At 46.1% G+C, this 19,269-nt stretch overlaps 1 protein-coding gene across 4 annotated transcripts in view; it reads left to right on the forward strand.

Annotated features, from left to right (window-relative positions):
* MARF1 (meiosis regulator and mRNA stability factor 1) overlaps window positions 1-19,269 on the forward strand; it is a 104,485-nt gene that overhangs the window by 15,541 nt on the left and 69,675 nt on the right. For all 4 annotated transcript variants that reach the window (XM_030213631.1, XM_030213633.1, XM_030213632.1 and 1 more), the window contains 5 exons: window positions 617-1,315; window positions 1,666-1,837; window positions 7,871-8,097; window positions 11,353-11,470; window positions 15,405-15,577. In XM_030213631.1, the coding sequence (XP_030069491.1) occupies window positions 617-1,315; window positions 1,666-1,837; window positions 7,871-8,097; window positions 11,353-11,470; window positions 15,405-15,577 (1,389 nt within the window). The remainder of the gene's footprint in view (window positions 1-616; window positions 1,316-1,665; window positions 1,838-7,870; window positions 8,098-11,352; window positions 11,471-15,404; window positions 15,578-19,269) is intronic.

The raw sequence follows: 19,269 nt of genomic DNA on the forward strand, positions 1-19,269 counted from the left end.
GCCCTTGAGAGGGCTCGCCTGAGGAAGAAGAATTATTGGTTTCAGTCCTGGCTTCCCTGCTGCAGGCTAGGAAGCGCTCTTCTTCCTTGGCGCCTGCCAGTACTTTGCTTCCTCCCTGGGCCATTTCCTGGCATTTTTGCGGGAGGGAGTATGAAGGGCTAGTGCTGGGTTCCTTGTGGGTTCCAGTGGCAGCCCTGTCTTGCGTTCAGGGTCGTTGGCAGACCTCTTCTTTAGCGGCTCTTCCGGTTGTGATTCGTTTTCAGAGAGGTGTGGGTCGATGTGTTAGTTGCTGACCATGCACCTGATTGGGCGTTCTTTCTTCCTTATTTGAGGACTGATACTGAGGAGCTGAGCTGCTAGCAGGGAGCTATGTAGTGGTGCTCAGTTCTGTATTTTCTATCTCCACCTGCTGGTCGATGGACATAACTACCTACTCGTCCTGGAATAGTGTGAAGAACTAATGGAAAGAAAATTATCAGGTAAGTCCTAATTTCTCTATATATAAATATTTATTTTAAACCTATATATAATATATAATAATTCACAAGCCTCTGGCAGGGCACATAGCCCCTCTATATGCGTTTTGTGCTTATTTATAAATTTCATTTTTTTCCAGAATAGTTACATGGAGAACAAGAATCCTGTTGTGGAACTAAAAGATGTTCCACCACCTCATCATGCTGGTTCCAACCTCTTTCCAGCCATGCCAGTTCCTAATATTCATACTCTTCAGAAACAGCAAACACAAGTTCAGACTGGCCCCAACGTAAGCTGCTGTGCTTATTGCTCTAATGGCTCAACTTGCACCCCAGGATTACGGTGTGGTGGTGGTGGCAGCGGTGGTGGTGGTAACTTGAGTCGTCCTAACATAGTAGACTCGCATGACCCTGGGACAGTCACTTGTCAAGTGGGATCAGGATTTGCCTTTCAGCCTGCAAGCCCCTTCAAGAATGTTCCTTCCAGAAACAGCTTTGCAGGCATTGCCAGTAACTTCCCTGGCATATGCATTGAGAATAACATATCTTCTTGCCAGTTTCACTCTCCTTCCCAGCATCTCTCCTGTTATGGGAAAGTTCACCTGCCATCATATCATGGCAGTGCACACAAGCTGCATCAAGTTCCAACACTTCAGGCCTGTATCTCTTCTGCTTGTTATCCTTGTTCTAAGTTCACAAGTGGGGCAACAGGGCACTTGAAAGAGCACATCGCACAGTCTGAGCGGACTCCACATGGGTGCACCAACTCTTTACATCTAAACATGGCACCGTCTCTCTGTCTAAAAGGTTCACGTTTCTGTGATGACTGCCTTGGAAAGGTTTGTATGTAACTTTGTTACTGGGTTTAGTTTTAAGTGAGAGTACTGTATAAACATAGATTCAAGAAGTGTGAGAAATACTTCAATAAGCAACATGCTGCCTTTTTTTGTAGCAAATTTGTTTTATCATATTAGAACAATAATTTTGAATTGTCATGTATGATGTCAGTAGTACTTTACAGCAGTTGTACTGCATAACTTTGCACCAGGTCTTAAGATATATATTCTGGATATTTTATTGCAACTTATATTGAAATCAGGAATGCATCTTCAGTTGTGATTTCTTTTTAAGATGATTTTCAGCTCCGTAACGTTAAAATTTTATGTATGTAAAATGTTTTCTTTCACAGCCTACTATGAATAATTTAATAGATGCTGCTAATATTTGGCCAAATATTCCTCCTCCAAATACTCAGTCTGCACCAATCCCAATACCAATCTGCAATGGATGTGGCACCACAGGGACAGCAAACGATTCAACATTGCTGGCAACAAACCTTGGCACAACACCACCACAGTATGGTAAATTCTTGTGTATTGTTTAGCTATTTGAATTCCTAATTCCCATTTTAAATTGCAGAGTCCTTTCCACTGCATCCTGTTACATTCCCTTTTGAACCTGGCAGCTTCCTCCTCTTTTTTGTACTTCAAGCTCATTTGAAACTAGGACTGAGATCTAGTGGCTTGATCTTTCATTCACAACTCTCTGGAGCTTTTCCTCTTTACAATGATATAAAAAAGTATTTACCCTCTGCTGATTTCCCCTGTTATTGCATATATATCACACTGAGTTGTTTCCAATCTTTAAATTACATATTCCTCAGCAATTCTCCAGACCGTTCAAGACGCTTGGGTTATGCACTCCTACCAGCAGAGGGAGACTGTGAACACTAAAACTTCTTATACAAGTAGCCTGTGCAGACCTTCTCCTAACCAGTATTTTCTAAGTCTCAGCAGAGGGTAGATGTGTGCAGTCTGTGCAGTGTACTCAGTCTGGTAGGCCCGTTTGGGGTTTCTAGGTTGGGTTGTAAATGTTAGAGAACCCACACTTGGATCTCTATTACAGGGTGCAAGTCCTAAGGGGCTTCTTATTCCCTGTGGGGTGTCACACCCGAGTGGCCGGGTCCCTCCCCCTGTGCTCTTCCTCTGGAGGACTGCTTGATCTCGGCTACAGACCTCGTTCTGTACCCTTGAGGCGTTTAGGCATCAGCAACGAGGTTTAAAAAAATAAAAATGAACGTTTTTAAAAGGCAGCTATTTTGGCCGTTCTTGTGGCAGTCCAGAGATAAAACGTCTTCAAGGGCGTTCTTGTCTTAGGTGGTTTTGCCTATTAGTCTGTCAGAGCACAAAGCAACTGTTTGTTTTTTATTGTGTTCGCGGCCATTATGTCTAAGCCGGCGAGATGTTGGTTTTGCACGAAGCGCAGCATTGAAGTGAAAGGTGGCCAATGTAAATTTTGTGGGGAGCCTACGTTGTCTACGCTCTTGTCCCCAGTGCTTTCCTCTGAGTCGGCGGAGGTGTTGGGCGGCGATTTGACTGTATATTCCAGGCTGGCAACAGTGGGGAAACGCGGCCATTTCGGCTGTGCATCCCGGGTCGGCCTCGACGGAGCCGTTTTTGGCGGGAGCGAGGCCCGTTTGGTGGCGCGTTCCGTACCGGCGCCGGGGGACCCGTGTGTGGCGGGAAGCACACCTAGTGTAGCCGCGGATCACACGATGGACCTGCCGCCGCAGGAGCGAGGGGGGTCAGTCGCGGAGACTGCAGGAAGTGTTGTTGGGGCTTCAGCAGCGTCGGGGGGGGGGGGTCTGGTTTCCCTCCTGAGTTTGTTTGGTCTCTGTATAATGCCTGGAGAGCTGGCCCCTCTCAGGCTGTTTGTTCCCCGGAGGCTGCTAGCTCAGTGGGAGTTAAGTGCCTGTGGGTGGATATTTCGGAGCCTATGGAGATACTTTCTCTGCCTGGGTCGGAGGTTTGGAGTGACCCAGGAGAGGAGAATCTCTTAGATGAGTCTAAGGATCAGGATGGGCTAAGGCCTGGGGAAGATTCTTCAGTGGTTCGCATTTTTCACAAGAAGGAGTTAGAGCTCATTGATCAGGTGATCTCTACTTTGAAGTTTGCTCCGGCGGCCACTCCCTCTGCGGAGGGACCCCAGGTAGATCCCTTCGTTAAGAGGATTTGGAGAGCCTCCCGTTCCTTTCCCATGAATTCAGACATTAGAGACATGGTTTTTCAGGAATGGTCTGTGCCAGAGGCTGCTTGTAAGGTGTCTAGGGCCATGGCGCGGCTGTATCCCTTGCCTCCGGAAGATTTGGCCCTGCTGAAACCACCTACTGTGGATGCGGTGGTTACGGCGGTTACTAAGGCTACGGCCATTCCGATGGATGGCAGTACAGCCTTACGGGATCCTCAGGATAGGAAGCTAGAGTCCTTTCTGAAGCGCAGCTTTGATTTTTCAGCTTTGGCCTTGCAAGCCTCTGTGTGCGGGGGCTTGGTAGCCAGAGCTTGTTTCCATTGGGTGGAGAAGCTCTTGGATGAGCCTGCGTTAGATAGGACTGGTTTGGTTCAGGAGATGGCCAAATTGGAGATGGGGTCTTCGTTTGTGGCGGACAGCCTTTATGATTTGCTAAGGGCTTCGGCTAAGAATATGGCTCTGGCGGTGACAGCTCGCAGGGCTCTTTGGCTTAGGGGCTGGGTGGCAGATGCAGCCTCTAAAGCAAAGTTGTGTTCTCTACCTTTCAAAAGTTCTATGTTGTTTGGAGAGGACTTAGATAAACTGATGAGTGGTATTGGGGATACCAAGGTCTCACGGTTGCCGGAGTTACGGCCTAAGGCGGCTAGTCGAGGTGGTTCGGCTAGAGGTCGGTTTAAGGACGCGAGGCGGTACAGGCCGGGCAGATTTGTATCTCCTTTTAAAAGCCGGTTTTTCCAGCGGACGCAGTCCTTTCGAGTGGGTCGTCGAGGAGGTCAGGACTCCTCCGGAGGTGCCAGAAATGGTAAGTCCTCCTTATGAAGGTGTGCGGGTCCAGCCTCTGGTGAAGGTCGGGGCGCGCCTTCGTCTGTTTTATCAGGGGTGGACCCAAATTACTTCAGATCAGTGGGTGCTGGAGGTCGTTAGCGACGGTTATGCGCTCAAGTTCGAGCACCCGCTGCCGGATCTGTCTGTTCCCTCTCCTTGTCACTCTCAAGTCAAGTTAAAGGCTGTTCAGGAGACTCTGGGTCGCTTAATCCAGTTGGGAGCTGTGGTACCCGTTCCTCGGCACGAGCAGGGATTGGGTTGTTATTCCATTTACTTTGTGTGCCGAAGAAGGAGGACCAGTTTTGACCCATTTTAGATCTCAAGAGGGTCAATGGGGCGCTCAAGGTGCCATCCTTCCGCATGGAGACTCTGCGCTCGGTCATAGTGGCTGTTCGTCATGGAGAATGTCTCACGTCACTGGATCTCACGGAAGCGTATCTGCACGTGCCGATTCGAGAGGCCCATCAGCGTTTCCTTCGTTTTGCTGTTTTAGGGAGGCACTTTCAGCTCTGTGCTCTGCCTTTTGGTCTGGCAACGGCTCCACGCACCTTCTCCAAGATAGTGGTGGTGGTAGCAGCGGCTTTGCGGAGGCAGGGAATTCTGGTGCATCCGTATCTGGACGACTGGTTGATCCAGGCAAAGTCTTTGGCTCACAGTGTTGCGGCGACGGCTCAGGTGGTCGCATTTCTGGAATCGCTCGGATGGGTAGTGAATGTAGTCAAAAGTCAGTTGATCCCATCGCAGAGTCTAGAGTACTTGGGAGTGCGGTTCGACACGGCAGTGGGTCATGTTTTTCTGCTGGATTCTCGGATCGCCTCTCTTCAGCAGCAGGTCTGGCTGTTAATGTCCGTTCAGAGTCCAACGGTTCGAATGTACCTTCGGGTTCTGGGCCTCATGGCAGCGACAATAGAGGTAGTACCATGGGCCAGGGCGCATATGCGTCAGCTTCAGGCGGCTCTGTTGTCCCGGTGGTCTCCCCAGGTACACAGTTTGGAGTTGCGGTTGCCATTGCGGGGGGCTCCTCGGCGCAGTCTCGTGGTGGCTGTGCTCTGCCCATCTGAAAAAGGGCATGCCGTTGGAACCTCCTCAGTGGGTGATTCTGGTAACAGATGCCAGTCCGCTGGGCTGGGAGCTCAGTGTCTCGGTCGGTCTGCGCAGGGGCGGTGGTCGACTGAGGAAGCTCAGTGGTCTATTAACCGGTTGGAGACTAGGGCAATTCGGCTAGCTCTGTTGGCGTTTCACTCAAGTGTGGTCGGAAAGGCGGTAAGAGTCATGTCCGACAACGCAACAGTGGTAGCATATGTCAACCGGCAGGGCGGTACAAAGAGTCCGCGGTTGGCAATCAAGACGGCTCTGCTCATGAGTTGGGCGGAAAGGCATCTAGTGCAGATTTCGGCGGCGCACATGGCCGGGGTGGACAACGTGAACGCGGATTTTCTAAGCATACACATGTTGGACCCCGGAGAATGGTCTCTGCACCGGTCGGTGTTCGACCAGATAGTTCTAAAGTGGGGAATGCCAGTAGTGGATCTCATGGCGTCGGCACAGAATGCTCAGGTTCCTCGGTATTTCAGTCGGCGTCGGGATCCGCGAGCAGAAGGGATCGATGCGTTGGTCCTTCCGTGGCCTCAGCGGGTGTTGCTGTATGTGTTTCCCCCATGGCCCTTGATAGGTCGAGTCCTACAGAGGGTAGAATGTCATGCGGGTCCGGTGTTGGTGGTTCCGAATTGGCCGCGTCGGCCATGGTTCGGGGATCTGATGCGCTTGTTAGAAGGCAAGCCTCTGCGGCTGGGGGGCTCGGTGCTGGTGTGTCAGGGTCCAATTGTCATACCGGATCCGGCTCGGTTCTCTCTTACGGTGTGGCCCTTGAGAGGGAACGGTTGAGAAGGAAAGGGTTTTCCCCTCAGGTGATTCAGATGATGCTGCAGTCTCGCAAACGTTCGACGTCTTTGGCCTATGTGCGTGTGTGGCGCATATTTGAAGATTGGTGTGGGGACCGGGCGTGTGTCCCTTCGACAGCTTCTGTGTCATGCATTTTAGATTTCTTGCAGGATGGTTTGAGAAGAGCCTTTCATTGTCATCTTTGAAGGTGCAGCTAGCTGCTTTGGCATGTTTTCGGGGTAAGGTACAGGGCAGGTCGGTTGCGTCTTCCCCCGGATGTGGTCCTTTTTTTGAGGGGGGGTGAAGTTGCTTCGTCCTCCTTAGCGGCCGGTAGTTCCTCAGTGGGATCTTAATACCGTTCTGGACTCTTTGGCGGGTTCTCCTTTTGAGCCCTTAGACTCTTGCTCGATAAAAGACCTTACTATGAAGGTGGTCTTTTTGGTAGCTATATCGTCAGCTCGCAGGATTTCGGAACTTCAGGTTCTTTCATGTAGGCCTCCGTTTCTGTGGTTTTCTAAGGAAAAGATTTCGCTGCGTCCAGTCCCTTCTTTTTTTGCCTAAGCTGGTATCCTCCTTTCATGTCAATCAGGTGATTTCATTGCCGGTCTTGGGGGACCGGACGGGGGATGCTTCTCATCGTCATTTGGCAAAATTGGATGTGCGCAGAGTGTTGAAGGTTTACTTGCGCAGGTTGGAGGAATTCAGGTCTTGGACAGGTTATTTGTCCTTCATGGAGGGCCCAAGAAGGGAGCGGCTGCTTCTAAGGCACCTATAGCTCGGTGGTTGAAGGATGCCATCTCTTCGGCTTACATATTGCATGGCTGTACGTTGCCGGTGGGGCTCAAGGCATATTCCACTAGGGGGATGGCGGCTTCTTGGGCACAGAGTAGTTTTGTTCCACCGGTGGACATTTGTAGAGCGGCGGTGGGTTCCTCCCTGCATTCTTTTGTCAAACATTACAGAGTGGATGTATAGGCAAGGGAGGATGCCAGTTTTGGAACTGCAGTCCTGTCCTCTGGGCTTCACAGGTCCCACCCTTAGATGTGTTTACTGCTTTGGTACGTCCCACGCGTCTTGAACGGTCTGGAGGATTGTTGAGGAAGGTGAAATTAGGCCTTACCTGCTAAATTTTCTTTCTTCTAGATCCTCCAGACCGTTCAAGAGTCCACCCAGTGTATCAGACAGTTCAGTATGATATTTTCTTTAGACTTCAGTTGCTGATATTTCTAGTAGCTCCTGTGATTTGGGTCGTGGAGTTTTACTAAGGGCAGTTTGTAGTACCGTTTGTGCCCATCTGCAGTTGAATTCCCCCATCTTAAGGGGAGAGGATCTGAGTGTGGATTCAGTGGTTTTGTTTAGGTGGAGGTGTTTTGTTCCTCTGCTTTGTTACTGTTTTACTGGTTAGTAGAAGGTCTGCACAGGCTACTTGTATAAGAAGTTTTAGTGTTCTCAGTCTCCCTCTGCTGGTAGGAGTGCATAACCCAAGCGTCTTGAACGGTCTGGAGGATCTAGAGGAAAGAAAATTAGCAGCTAAGGCCTAATTTCACCTTTCAGCACCAAGAAAAATATCAAGTAGATATTTTGTTTGATCACAGAAATATTAATGCACTGAAAAAAAATGAGTTTGAATTTTGAAAATAATGCCATATGTAATCTTATAGGGTCTTCAGACGTTGCAACAACAGGGCAGATTGCTGAGAACCTTCCCCCAATTGGAGTGTTTTGGGATATTGAGAATTGTTCTGTTCCATCTGGCCGTTCAGCTGTTGCTGTTGTACAGCGAATCCGTGAGAGGTTTTTTAAAGGTCACAGAGAGGCAGAATTTATCTGTGTGTGTGACATTAGTAAAGAAAATAAAGAGGTGATTGAAGAGCTGAACAACTGTCAGGTAAGTTTCTGGATGTATGTTTCTAGTTCTTACAGCCTGTGCAAACCAAAAAAATTTGCTAAGCTGAAGTGCAACCTTCCATGTTTATAACACAGGGACATTTTCAAAAGGATGTTCAGGTCAGAATTGGGATATCCTGCTCATAAAACTGTCCATCTTACAGCCATTTTTGAACAGTAAATGCATTGGGGTTTCCTGTTCAAAAATACATGAGAGCAGCCCAAAACTGAAATGTCTAAATTATGAATGCCAAAAATCAAAGACAAGGGCGTCTGGCAGCATTTTTGAAAAATGGCCACACAAACGACCTTACAGAGCAGAGGGGCAACCTCTAATGGTCAGTGCAGAGAACTGTAATCCAGGGAACCCTGGTTATTGTTCCCCTACAACTCTTTTAAAGTTGACCCCCCCCCCCCCCAAAAAAAAAAAAAAAAGGAACTACCTACTGTATCTGGCTGTACACCACCTCAATAGCCTTCAGACTTGCAGGTGTCATGAATCAGTAGGTATATGTCTGTTTCTGGAGGGCTCACAATTTAAAGGGGAAAAAAAGAGCTCAAATGGGAATTGAACCTGGGTCCCCTGGTTTGCAGTTCACTGCACTGACCTCTAGGCTGCTGCTCCTCAGACCTGCTTTCTGCTTTGTTTAGAATGCTTATAGAGCCTGGTATTCCTTTTGGTTTCTTCAGGGGAGAGGGACAGTAACCTCTGGGGATTCATGAGAGGTGATGCGTTAATTTGTCCAGTGGTCAACTGCTCACTCAGCACTTTTGTACCCTGAATGTGTCTGAAATGGGTCTAAATAAAAATGGCCCTTCTTTTTAGACTTGGACGTTTCTTCTCTTGGATTATCGCTATTAACTTCCTAATTTTGGGCCTTCCCTAGTCTCACCCAAAACATGCATACGATATGCCCCCTTGCTATTTTGACATTCTGCTATTTCAAAGTCACAATTTGGGGGGGGGGGGGGGGGGGGGGGGGGTTGGCAATTTTGAAATGCCGATGTGCTTTAAAAATTAGCCCCTTAATCTGGTACTGTGAAATCTGTGAAGCGGGAAACCAGTAATCCTTTTTTATTTTTTTTTTCTCCCCTCTGGTTTTAATGACCATTAACTGAGGTAGACTACATGATAGACCCTGAAGGGAGACAAAACTTTGCATATCTGATTTCTTGCATACAGCAGGTAGTTTTTGAAGAGACTCTAATTATGTACATCTACTGGATTGTATTTATAATGTACAAAGATATAATGAGCATACTAAAAATATCAGAAATGTTTTTGTATACCCTTATGAAAATGTGCTACTAATTGAACACTTACATGTTGTATTTAGTATTCCTAGATCTTGTCTCTGATTTTGCTTTTGCTGCTTTTTTTTTTTGTTACATTTGTACCCCGCGCTTTCCCACTCATGGCAGGCTCAATGAGGCTTTCATGGGGCAATGGAGGGTTAAGTGACTTGCCCAGGGTCACAAGGAGCTGCCTGTGCCTGAAGTGGGAATCAAACTCAGTTCCTCAGGACCAAAGTCCGCCACTCCTCCACTTATCTTTTGTCAGTTACCTCCATACCGACTAAGAGGTAGATGCACTAAACGTTTTTCATCGTTAAATGAGCCCTCAGGGAAGAATTTCCTATCCTTTCCATGCACTTAAGCCTATTTTCCGACGACAGTAGCAGCTAACGAAAACGGAATGGAGATGAGCAATTAGTGTGAAAACCCCATTGAAACGACATGCACTAACCTTTTCCGATTGCCTTTACGCAGGAAAAAGGCAGGAAAACTAACGAGAGGTCTGGACCTCTCGTTAGGACAGCTCTGTGCCAGGAAAAAGTGTTAAGTGAAAAAATAAACAAACTTTGAGCCAATCCCAGCGCATTAGCAGAGCTAAAAGCGCTGTGATTGGTCCAAAGGACCTCAGAAAACACATAAAAAAATAAAAATAAAAAAAGGATCGGGAGGGGGCAAGGGCGCTCATCAGGAGCGTCCTGTACGGACGGCCTTGCCCCCCCCCCCCCCCCCCGCTGCTCCCCACTTTCCGCCACTCCCCCCACCCCGAAAAAGCAAAATTCAAGCAGCCCCTGCCCCCCTCCCTTCCTCACTACTCTCACCTCAGCTCCGCCTCCCGACATCCTCCGTCCTGTGCCCCGCCCCCTTTTGGGGTCGTCGCCGCCATTCCCCTCCTCCATCGGGCCCCCCTTCCTCTTACCGGGCCCGTGCAGCGCCTCTCTCCTCTGTCCGAAGGCGCTGCACGGGCAAGAAGAAAGCTGAATCAGCTGATGCCTGCCTTCGCGATGGCGCGTCTTTCTCCTGCTGCGCCCGCCCCTGTCTGACGTCAGTAACCTACGTAGGTTACCGACGTCAGAAAGGGGCGGGCCCAGCAGGAGAAAGACGCGCCATCGCGAAGGCAGGCATCAGCTGATTCAGCTTTCTTCTTGCCCGTGCAGCGCCTTCGGACAGAGGAGAGAGGCGCTGCACGGGCCCGGTAAGAGGGAGGGGGGCCCGATGGAGGAGGGGAATGGCGGCGACGACCCCAAAAGGGGGCGGGGCACAGGACGGAGGATGTCGGGAGGCGGAGCTGAGGTGACAGAGTAGTGAGGAAGGGAGGGGGACCGGGGCAGCTAGCATTTTGCTTTTTCGGGGTGGGGGGAGCGGCGGAAAGTGGCGAGCAGCGGGGGGGGGGCAAGGCCGTCCGTACAGGACGCTCCTGATGAGCGCCCTTGCCCCCTCCCGACCCTTTTTTTTTATTTTTGTTTTGATTTGATTTGGGAGCCATGTGCTTGTGATTCGACTGTGTTTTGACTGTTTGTGGCATGCGCAGAGCAGCTAACATAACGCTTGGCTGCTCTGCGCATGATTTGGGGGCCGATTAACGATGTGTATTGTGATTCTTTGGTACATTGTACGTTTCAATACCGATCTCAGCATGTGTGACTTTTTTTTTTGGTGCATTTTTCGTTATTTTAAAATCGTTAGGGACTTTAACGATTTAGATTTTTTTACGTTTGGTTGCTGCATCTGCCTCTAAGGCTTGAAGCTGTAGTCAGTCAGAAATCTGCTAGTTAGGAATCTGGAAGAGAAATTTCTTTTAGAGGCTGAATCCTTCAGGGGCTTTTATGCGCTGTTAGAAACACACTGCACAGCTGACTATTATTTTTCCTGTTACATAAGTGCAATATGTCTAACTTATTCAAACTCCATCAGGCAGGAACCCTAAAACTTCATTTTTATCTTTTCCTCCATATGAGTACAGGTGACTGTTGCACACATCAATGCTACAGCAAAGAATGCTGCTGATGATAAATTAAGACAGAGCCTTAGAAGGTTTGCAGATACTCACACCACTCCAGCAACTGTAGTTCTGGTATCCAGTAAGTATGTAGGTCTGTGTGTGTTGTGCATGTAATTTCTTTTTAAAGCTTGAAATAGTAGACTATAAGCTTAAACTGTAGACTTTCTCCCCCCCCCCCCCCCACCCCCCCCCCCCCCCCCTCCAAATATTCAAAAATATTCAACTGGCCAGGAATGGCACCTGGCCAGTTAAATGATACTTAACCAACTATCCAGCAATATTCAATCAGATGTAGCCGGCTGTATCCTGCTGAATATCGCCGGTTAGCGTCTAGCAAATAACCAGTTATATCATGCAATTATAACTGGCTGTCTATTTATTTATTGCACTTGTTTCCCACATTTTCCCACCTATTTGCAGGCTCAATGTGGCTTACAAATACCTGTCATGGCATTGCCATTTCAGGGTAAAGAAATACAGTTGATATTACAAAGATGTCGAGAATAACAAGGTTAACATATCAATATAGTCAAACAGTTATAGAAAGGAAAACAGTTATAATCAGGAGTCGTGATGGTATATTGTGGTTAGTTATGGATTCTCATGGTAAGCTTTAGTGAAGAGAGAGGTTTTTAACGATCTACGAACGTTGGTTATTTCATTAATTGTTTTTAAGTATTTTGGCAGTGTATTCCACAATTGCGAACTCCTGTAGGAAAAACTGGACACTTGTGTTAGTTTGTATTTTAATCCTTTGCAACTGGGGAAGTGTAGATGAAGAAAAGTACGGGCAGATCTTTTAGCATTTCTGGGTGGGAGGTCCACTAGGTCATGCATGTATGATGGGGCTTCTCCGTAGATGATTTTATGAACTATTGTGCAAATCTTGAACGTGATACGTTCTTTAAGAGGGAGCCAGTGTAATTTCTGTCTTAGGGGTTTTGCACATTCATATTTTGTTTTTCCAAATATGAGTCTGGCTGCAGTATTTTGTGGTTTGAAGTTTCTTGATGATCTGTTCTTTACATCCAGCGTAAAGTGCATTGCAGTAGTCCAGGTGACTTAGTACCATCGATCGTACCAGGTTTCGGCACATCACTGGCTAAATTTGGCCGCATCAATAGCAGTCCTATATTTGGCCGGTTCCAACTTAACTGACCAGTGCTGAATATCGGCTAGGCCGATTGTTGGAACCAGCCAAAAATAAAACTGATATTCAATGTTGGTCCCTGGAAATGGCAGCATTGAATATCTGGGCTCAGCCCGGCCACCTCCCGCAGTCTGAATATTGGACCTTATAACTTTGTTAAATTAGTCTGTCATTGTGTGTTTGTGAGTTGGAAAGGATTGTGTTTTGCAGCCCCATAATTGAAACCGAAAAGTTGAATTGGCTCACCTGAAGTATGAGGCACCATCGGGAGGCAAGTAGAGAAGGCCCCGCAAAGCTCTGCTGGGTAACGTGTGCAGATACTGACTTGCATGTATGCAAATGCATGCATAGGTTTGTGCGCATACTCATCAATATGAGGCACACGCTACCCAGCAGAGTTGCTCAGGGCCTTTTCTCTACCCGCCTCCCGACGCATTCTTCAGGTGAGCCAATTCAATTTTTCTGTAAGCTAATAAAATTTTTCTGCTATTAGCCACATAATGTAAAATGATTTGCAGTCATGACTAGAAGTACATTCAGTCAGGCGTGTACTAGTGGAATAGGAATGATCCAGAGAGGAGTTTGGGTGGAATGTGGGTGGTTGTCATGAGCAGGGTTAAATGTTAAAACCCATTTGCTCAGATTTTTGAGCCATGCAAAGATGCTTTGTTAGATTTCATGAACTTTAATTGAACTTCATGGGTGGAAAGTGAACATTTAAACTTTCAATTTACTAACTGTTCAGCGCTCCAACCGTTTCCTGTCCCTCGGAGAGCCTCTGTGTATGTCCTTTGCTTTCCTGGGTTCAAATCCTGTCCCTGTTACTAAGGAGTCTCATTTATAGGTTTTGCAATTCTTAATAAGCCAACATAAAGTGAGGTTTAAAAAAAAAGGGGGGGGGGGGGGGGAGAGAGCTAGAGATGGCCCCTGGAGCTTTCTCTTGTTTACTTTGCGGTCCTTTACATGGAAAAGGTTGGAGACTACTGCCTAACAATATCATAAAGCTGCTGCTTTATCACAGTAGTTTTTTCCCCTGTTTCCCCATCCCAGTTCCCTCATGCCTCTATCTCATACTAATATTAATTTAAATTTTTATTTATACTTGATCCTATCAAGGGGGTTTTAGTTCATTTTTATACAACTTGAGGTTTGATCCATTTAGTCCTAAGCCAAGATTTATTTATTTTATTTAATAAAACAAATGATCCAAAATGTAGAAAAGGTAAGCGTGGAGAAGAAAAAGTAGAGGAAGGGATGAAGGCAGACTTAAGAAGTACATAAGGGGCAAAGCAGTATAAGAAGCCTAGTCAAAAATAATTGAAAGAATGCAGAGAGATTGCAACGGATGTGATCTGGAACAGAGAGTTCCGTAGATGTGGCCCAAGACAGCAGAAGGATGTAGAATGGGTAGTATCAAGCCAGAGTTGAGAGGGAGTTAGTAAGGCAAGAAGAGAGGATTGGGAGGAATGAAGTGTGTATGTAGAGACATAGGAGATGATAAGAGAGGACAGGTAAACTGGTGCAGAAGGGAAATGAATGTTGTAGACAATAACCAGAGTTTTGAATTTCATATGCTGTGATGTCAAGTTTCAAATGTTGTTCAATTTTGATACATAAAAATAATATATTGAAAAAAGGAATTGCAAATTAAATAGTATAGGGAAGACAGAGGAGCTAAATAAGTAGATCTAGCATGGCTTAGAGAAGGGGAATGGGGAGGATAGTGCCATAAATTCTAGCAAATTCTTACTGTGCTGTAAGCTTAATACCCAGTACTTTAGCATATTAACATGAAGCTTGCCTCAAGAGCTTACCTAATGGTAGTATTAAAGGTACAGCGTGGTTGCTAATTTCCTTTCTATGGAGAAGATTTTATACTTCCAAGGCAGCTGTACCTCGGTGCTTTTGTTCACACACACAATAAAATCCCTTAATCTAAAGATTGTGTGTTGCCATAGGACCCCCGCACACCCCACCCTAGCCACATACGAACATCTACATGGGGATCCATATAGCCAGTATCATGTCTCCTGACAATAAAGTCTGCCTGTCTAATAACTGTTTATGGGATTTCCTTTTAAGAACTTGTTCAAACCTTTTGGCAACAAGCCCCTTGCTGTTCCAAGCAGTTCTCTAAAAATAACACTGGAACAGCACGGGGCTTTAGCGCCCCTATGATCAGAGATAATAGCATACAAATTTAAGCACCCTATTATCTCTTTTCTTTGAGCCCCAGCAATTTTAGAGTGTTGTGGAGGTTTGAAAAAAAACATCACAGGTGGGAATGGTAGTACATCTGAAGTTGTAGTATCGGGGCCTCCCTTAGACATATGGAGGCTTATTTTGAAATCGCAGTAACCTATGCAACTTAAGGCTAAGTGCTTTGAAAATGAGCCCCATTAGTTGTTTGGAACAGCCAAGCTTTTTCTTTTTATTGAAAATTGTCTCGTGCCTTTATTAATTCTCCTATCTTCTTTTCTTGGGTCTCCCCTTTTTTTTTTTTTTTTTTCTTTTCTGTTCTATAATGTAAACCTAATATCGTTATAGGTGTTTACCTTGTTTTTTTGTTACTTGATGTTATGTTTCTTTGATAGATTCCATTACTATTCAAATTGGTTTTGATTTGTAAAAAACATAATTAGAATTATAGAAAATTCAAAAATAAAATTTAATAGGTTTTTCAAACAGCACCAGGTTTTTAAAGAAATATTATATGCTTTCTGAAACATCTAAATAGTTTTTTTTTGTTCTTTTTTTCATTTAAAAACTTCTTGAGGTATAAGCTCTGCTATATTTTCCCCTTTTGAGTATGTGGTAAATGTAAGTTGCTAACCATTGTGTTTTGGGTGATTTTGTGTTGCAGCTGATGTTAATTTTGCTTTGGAGCTCAGTGATTTGAGACACCGGCATGGCTTCCATATCGTTTTGGTGCATAAAAATCAAGCTTCTGAAGCTCTTCTGCACCATGCACATGAGCTTATCAAGTTTGAAGAGTTTATTTCTGACTTGCCACCAAGATTACCATTGAAAATGCAAGTAAGCAAGGGTTTTTCTTTGTTTTTAATCAATTTTGTACAATTTTTAGAATAGTGAGGAAAGATGCGATTTCATAGTAATATAATGGATGTTAGCAGGAAAGGACCATTTTGGCTCACTCAGCCTGTCCTTTTGCCCCTGCTTATGCTGCTCTAATCAATACCTTTTACTAGTTGGTCCAGTGCTTAAGATTTCTCAGATGTCAATTTGACTGCTTGCAGGTAGCTTGTTCTTTTCAGCATTTAGTGGGTTATAATTCCATGTAGCCCCCATGCTGGGCATCATTCAGCCTCTTCTTAAACAGAAGTATCCTTTTGGCTATATCTCTGGTCCATGAGGGTTGATCTTGACATCTCTCTGACAAGATATGACAGGATATGATGTGAATGCAGACCATACTGCCATTTTTAATAGTCTAATGCAGATTTGCCTTTTTTATGAACTAGCAATTGATTTGAAAGCCCTGTTGACATCTGTTTTCTGGCTCTTCTGAGAAACTTTTAGTAGATAAAAAGGAATTAAATTCTCTGTTTGGGACCTGATTGAGCAAGCTGTTTTCCATAGACACAGGCTAAGTAGAAAAGTGTTTAAACTATGGTATGTGTAGCTGCACTGACTTAATCACATTTTATGTACTTAGAAAAAATTGACTACTAAAGAAACAGAGCTCCTCCCTTTTTCCTTCTCTTAAGTCCATATTAAGAAAACGCCCAATGAAGTTTTAACATATGTATAAATTCATGGTTTGAATCGCAGCTCTCTGCTACCTTTTCCCCCAGTCTGAGTTTAACTCCCATCCCTTAGCAGTTGTCATTCTTATCAGGTTATGGGTGGCCCTGCATTTTGTACTATCTGATTTAGATCTTTGTAATCATAGCCTAGCTGTTTGTTTTAACTCGAAACCTTTTCTGTGTGTTACCTCTTGTCTGAGGAGCAGGTAGTGTCCAGGTATAATAACAATCCTATATAATAAAACTCACCTCCAACGTTCTAATGCTTGGGACCGTGGCTCACGGAGGTGGTCTGCTAGGCAGCATCGAACTCAATGACGTCAACAAACACAGCTGAACGCAGGAACTGGCTGCTGGCACGTGCAAAACAAAAAAGGCACCAGACCCACAGTAACAAAAAAAAAACCCCCCAAAAGGGTGAAGAGAGAACCTCCGGGCAACTCAGCAGGGGACCTCGACCACACTGCAAGCTGCAGGAAGCTGAATCGCCCTCCAGTCCTGCACTAACCAAAAAAAAAAAAAAAAAAAGTGAACACACAGGCTCTGGGCACCTCAGCAAGCAGCAGGAAGCTGAACAGCCCTCTGGACCCGCACTAACAAAACAAAAACAAAGGTGAAGACACAGCCTCCGGCGTATCAGCAGGGGACGTCGACTATAACGCAAGCTGCATGAAGCCTAGCAGACGGACCAACTTTCCTAACAGCAGGTACACTTATGGGAGAGAAAGGGCAGGAAAAAAAAAAGAGCACAATCACGAGATTAAAAAAAAAAAAAAGAAAAGGAACTGAAAAACCAGGGGGGGGGGGGGGGGGGGAACTACCCTGCACCTCAGACAGAAGGAAGGGGTCATGCACACAACACAGTCTTTCACTCTTTGTGTGACACACACTCTCAAACACATACACTCTCTGTCTGACACACACACATGTTCTCTCTCACATGCAGGGAGGGGGGAGGAAAAGAGAGGGGCCTGGAACTTCAAGGGGAGACAGACAAAAACACATGGAGATGGGGGAGAGAACAGAATGAGAGGGAAAGGGGAGAGGACAAATGTTACACATGGCTGGATGGAGGGCATGGACAAAAGAGCACAATCGCAGGATTAAAACAAGGAAAAGTTACTGAAAATACAAACACATGGGGGGGAGGGGATGACCCTGCAACACGGACAGAAGGAAGGGGTCATGCACACACACAAATACACACACACAGAGACAGACACACATACACTCACACTCAGACTCACTGCTCGCCCCTGTGGTCCCAGAACTTCAAACACAAAAGGTGGGGGTAACTGCACATCGGACAGAATGAGGGGGTCATGCACACACGCAGACACATACTCTGGCACACTGTAGCTCTGTGTCACACACACACACACACTCTTTTCCACTCTCTGTGTCTCACTGTGACACACACTCAAACACACACACTTTACTAACAACTCTACAGATACAAAAAAAAAAAACATTGCTAGCGCCCGTTTCCTTACAAACAGAAACGGGCCTTTTTTTTTTTACTAGTGTACAAATAATTTCTAATAACTAGACATTGTGGTTATTTACTTTATGCTGCTATCCACAGAGGCCTTCCATTACATGACAGCCATTTATGTATGACATCGTCCTTAACGGTGCCTGGTCAGATTGTTCTCCCAGAGTCCAGAAGAGTCTAGAAAACTCTTGTGGGCATGTACATGCTTTCAGGCTTTCCCTGCTGTGCACTTGTTACTCCCTCTGCCTCATGTCACGTCTGTGGTTGTGACCCCTCTCAGGCTTACCTTATTTCTGGCGGTCAGCTTCTAAGCTGGCTTTTGTCTGGTCTTTCTGAGTTAGTTCTGTCTCTGTGTGTGGGCTGCTTCCAGCATGGCTCTGATTACTCTACTATACTGCACCTGTGTGTGTTAAGCCTCTGTGTTTCAGTATGCTTTCTGCCTGTGTTTTGGTTTGTGTTCCTCTTGCCCCTCTGGTGGCCAGACCTGGTGGCTGCATTGGACTGTCTGTCTGCTGTTTCCCGTTCCAGCCCAGTCCAGTCCGGATCTTCCAGCCTGCCAGACTTGCTTGTCTTGTTTGAGCCTGCACAGCACCCGTAGCTGCCTGGTGATTGCTGCATCTGAATCTCAGCTGCTGCTGGGCTTATTAGCCATTTGGAAACTCTCTGCTTTGCCTTTGCATCACCTGAGGCCCTGGTTTGTTGGTGCTTGCTGCACTTCTGCCTAGTCCAGATAGGTCACCTTCTGTATTCTTGCCTGATTCTAGTTTAGTCTTTGTGTAGCTTCTTGTACTTTATTGCTTGTTTCCCAGTCTTGTTTCTTGTTTGTATGTCTTTTGTCTAGTTCTAGGTTGTCTGTGTTTCTTGTTCAGTGGCTGCCTGGCAGCTTTCAGTTCTGTCCCTTGTCTGTCTGAGAGTCCTAGTCTAGTATTCTGCCTAGCCTCCCTGTGTATTCTAGACCCTGTGTGTTTCCAGCTGGTTTCCAGTTCCTGCCCTGTCCGGTAAGTCCTGCGGGCCACCTGCACTCAGGGGCTCAACTCCTGAGGAACGGTGGTCAGGTGCAGGTGAAGTCTAGCTGGCCCTGTCAGAGTTCTGTCTTATCCCTGTGTGGGGTAGTTTTGCTTGCCACTGCCGCTCCTCGGCAGTGGCCCAAGAGCTCACGATCCTAGTTCCTGCTTTTGGAAAAACGTGACACCTCATCTTATTCAATAACTTAGGCCAACTTACAACCATGAAGGTTCGTGGGAGGGATCATATGGCTGATTATATTCTCCATTACAGGTAAGTAACCACACTTTCTCCTCAGTCAAAGCTGAGGGTGCAAGGATGGTTGGTATTCTGGATGTAAATACATGACTTTTGCAACCCAGATGGCAGTCAGTCAAAAAAATGTAATAGTGTAATAGTGACTTGTTCTTTGCATTAGGGCTACTGTGAAAAGCAAAACTAGAGAAGATCTGACATCAGGT

This window comes from Microcaecilia unicolor, chromosome 8 (assembly GCF_901765095.1).
Source record: "Microcaecilia unicolor chromosome 8, aMicUni1.1, whole genome shotgun sequence".
Lineage (NCBI taxonomy): Eukaryota > Metazoa > Chordata > Amphibia > Gymnophiona > Siphonopidae > Microcaecilia > Microcaecilia unicolor.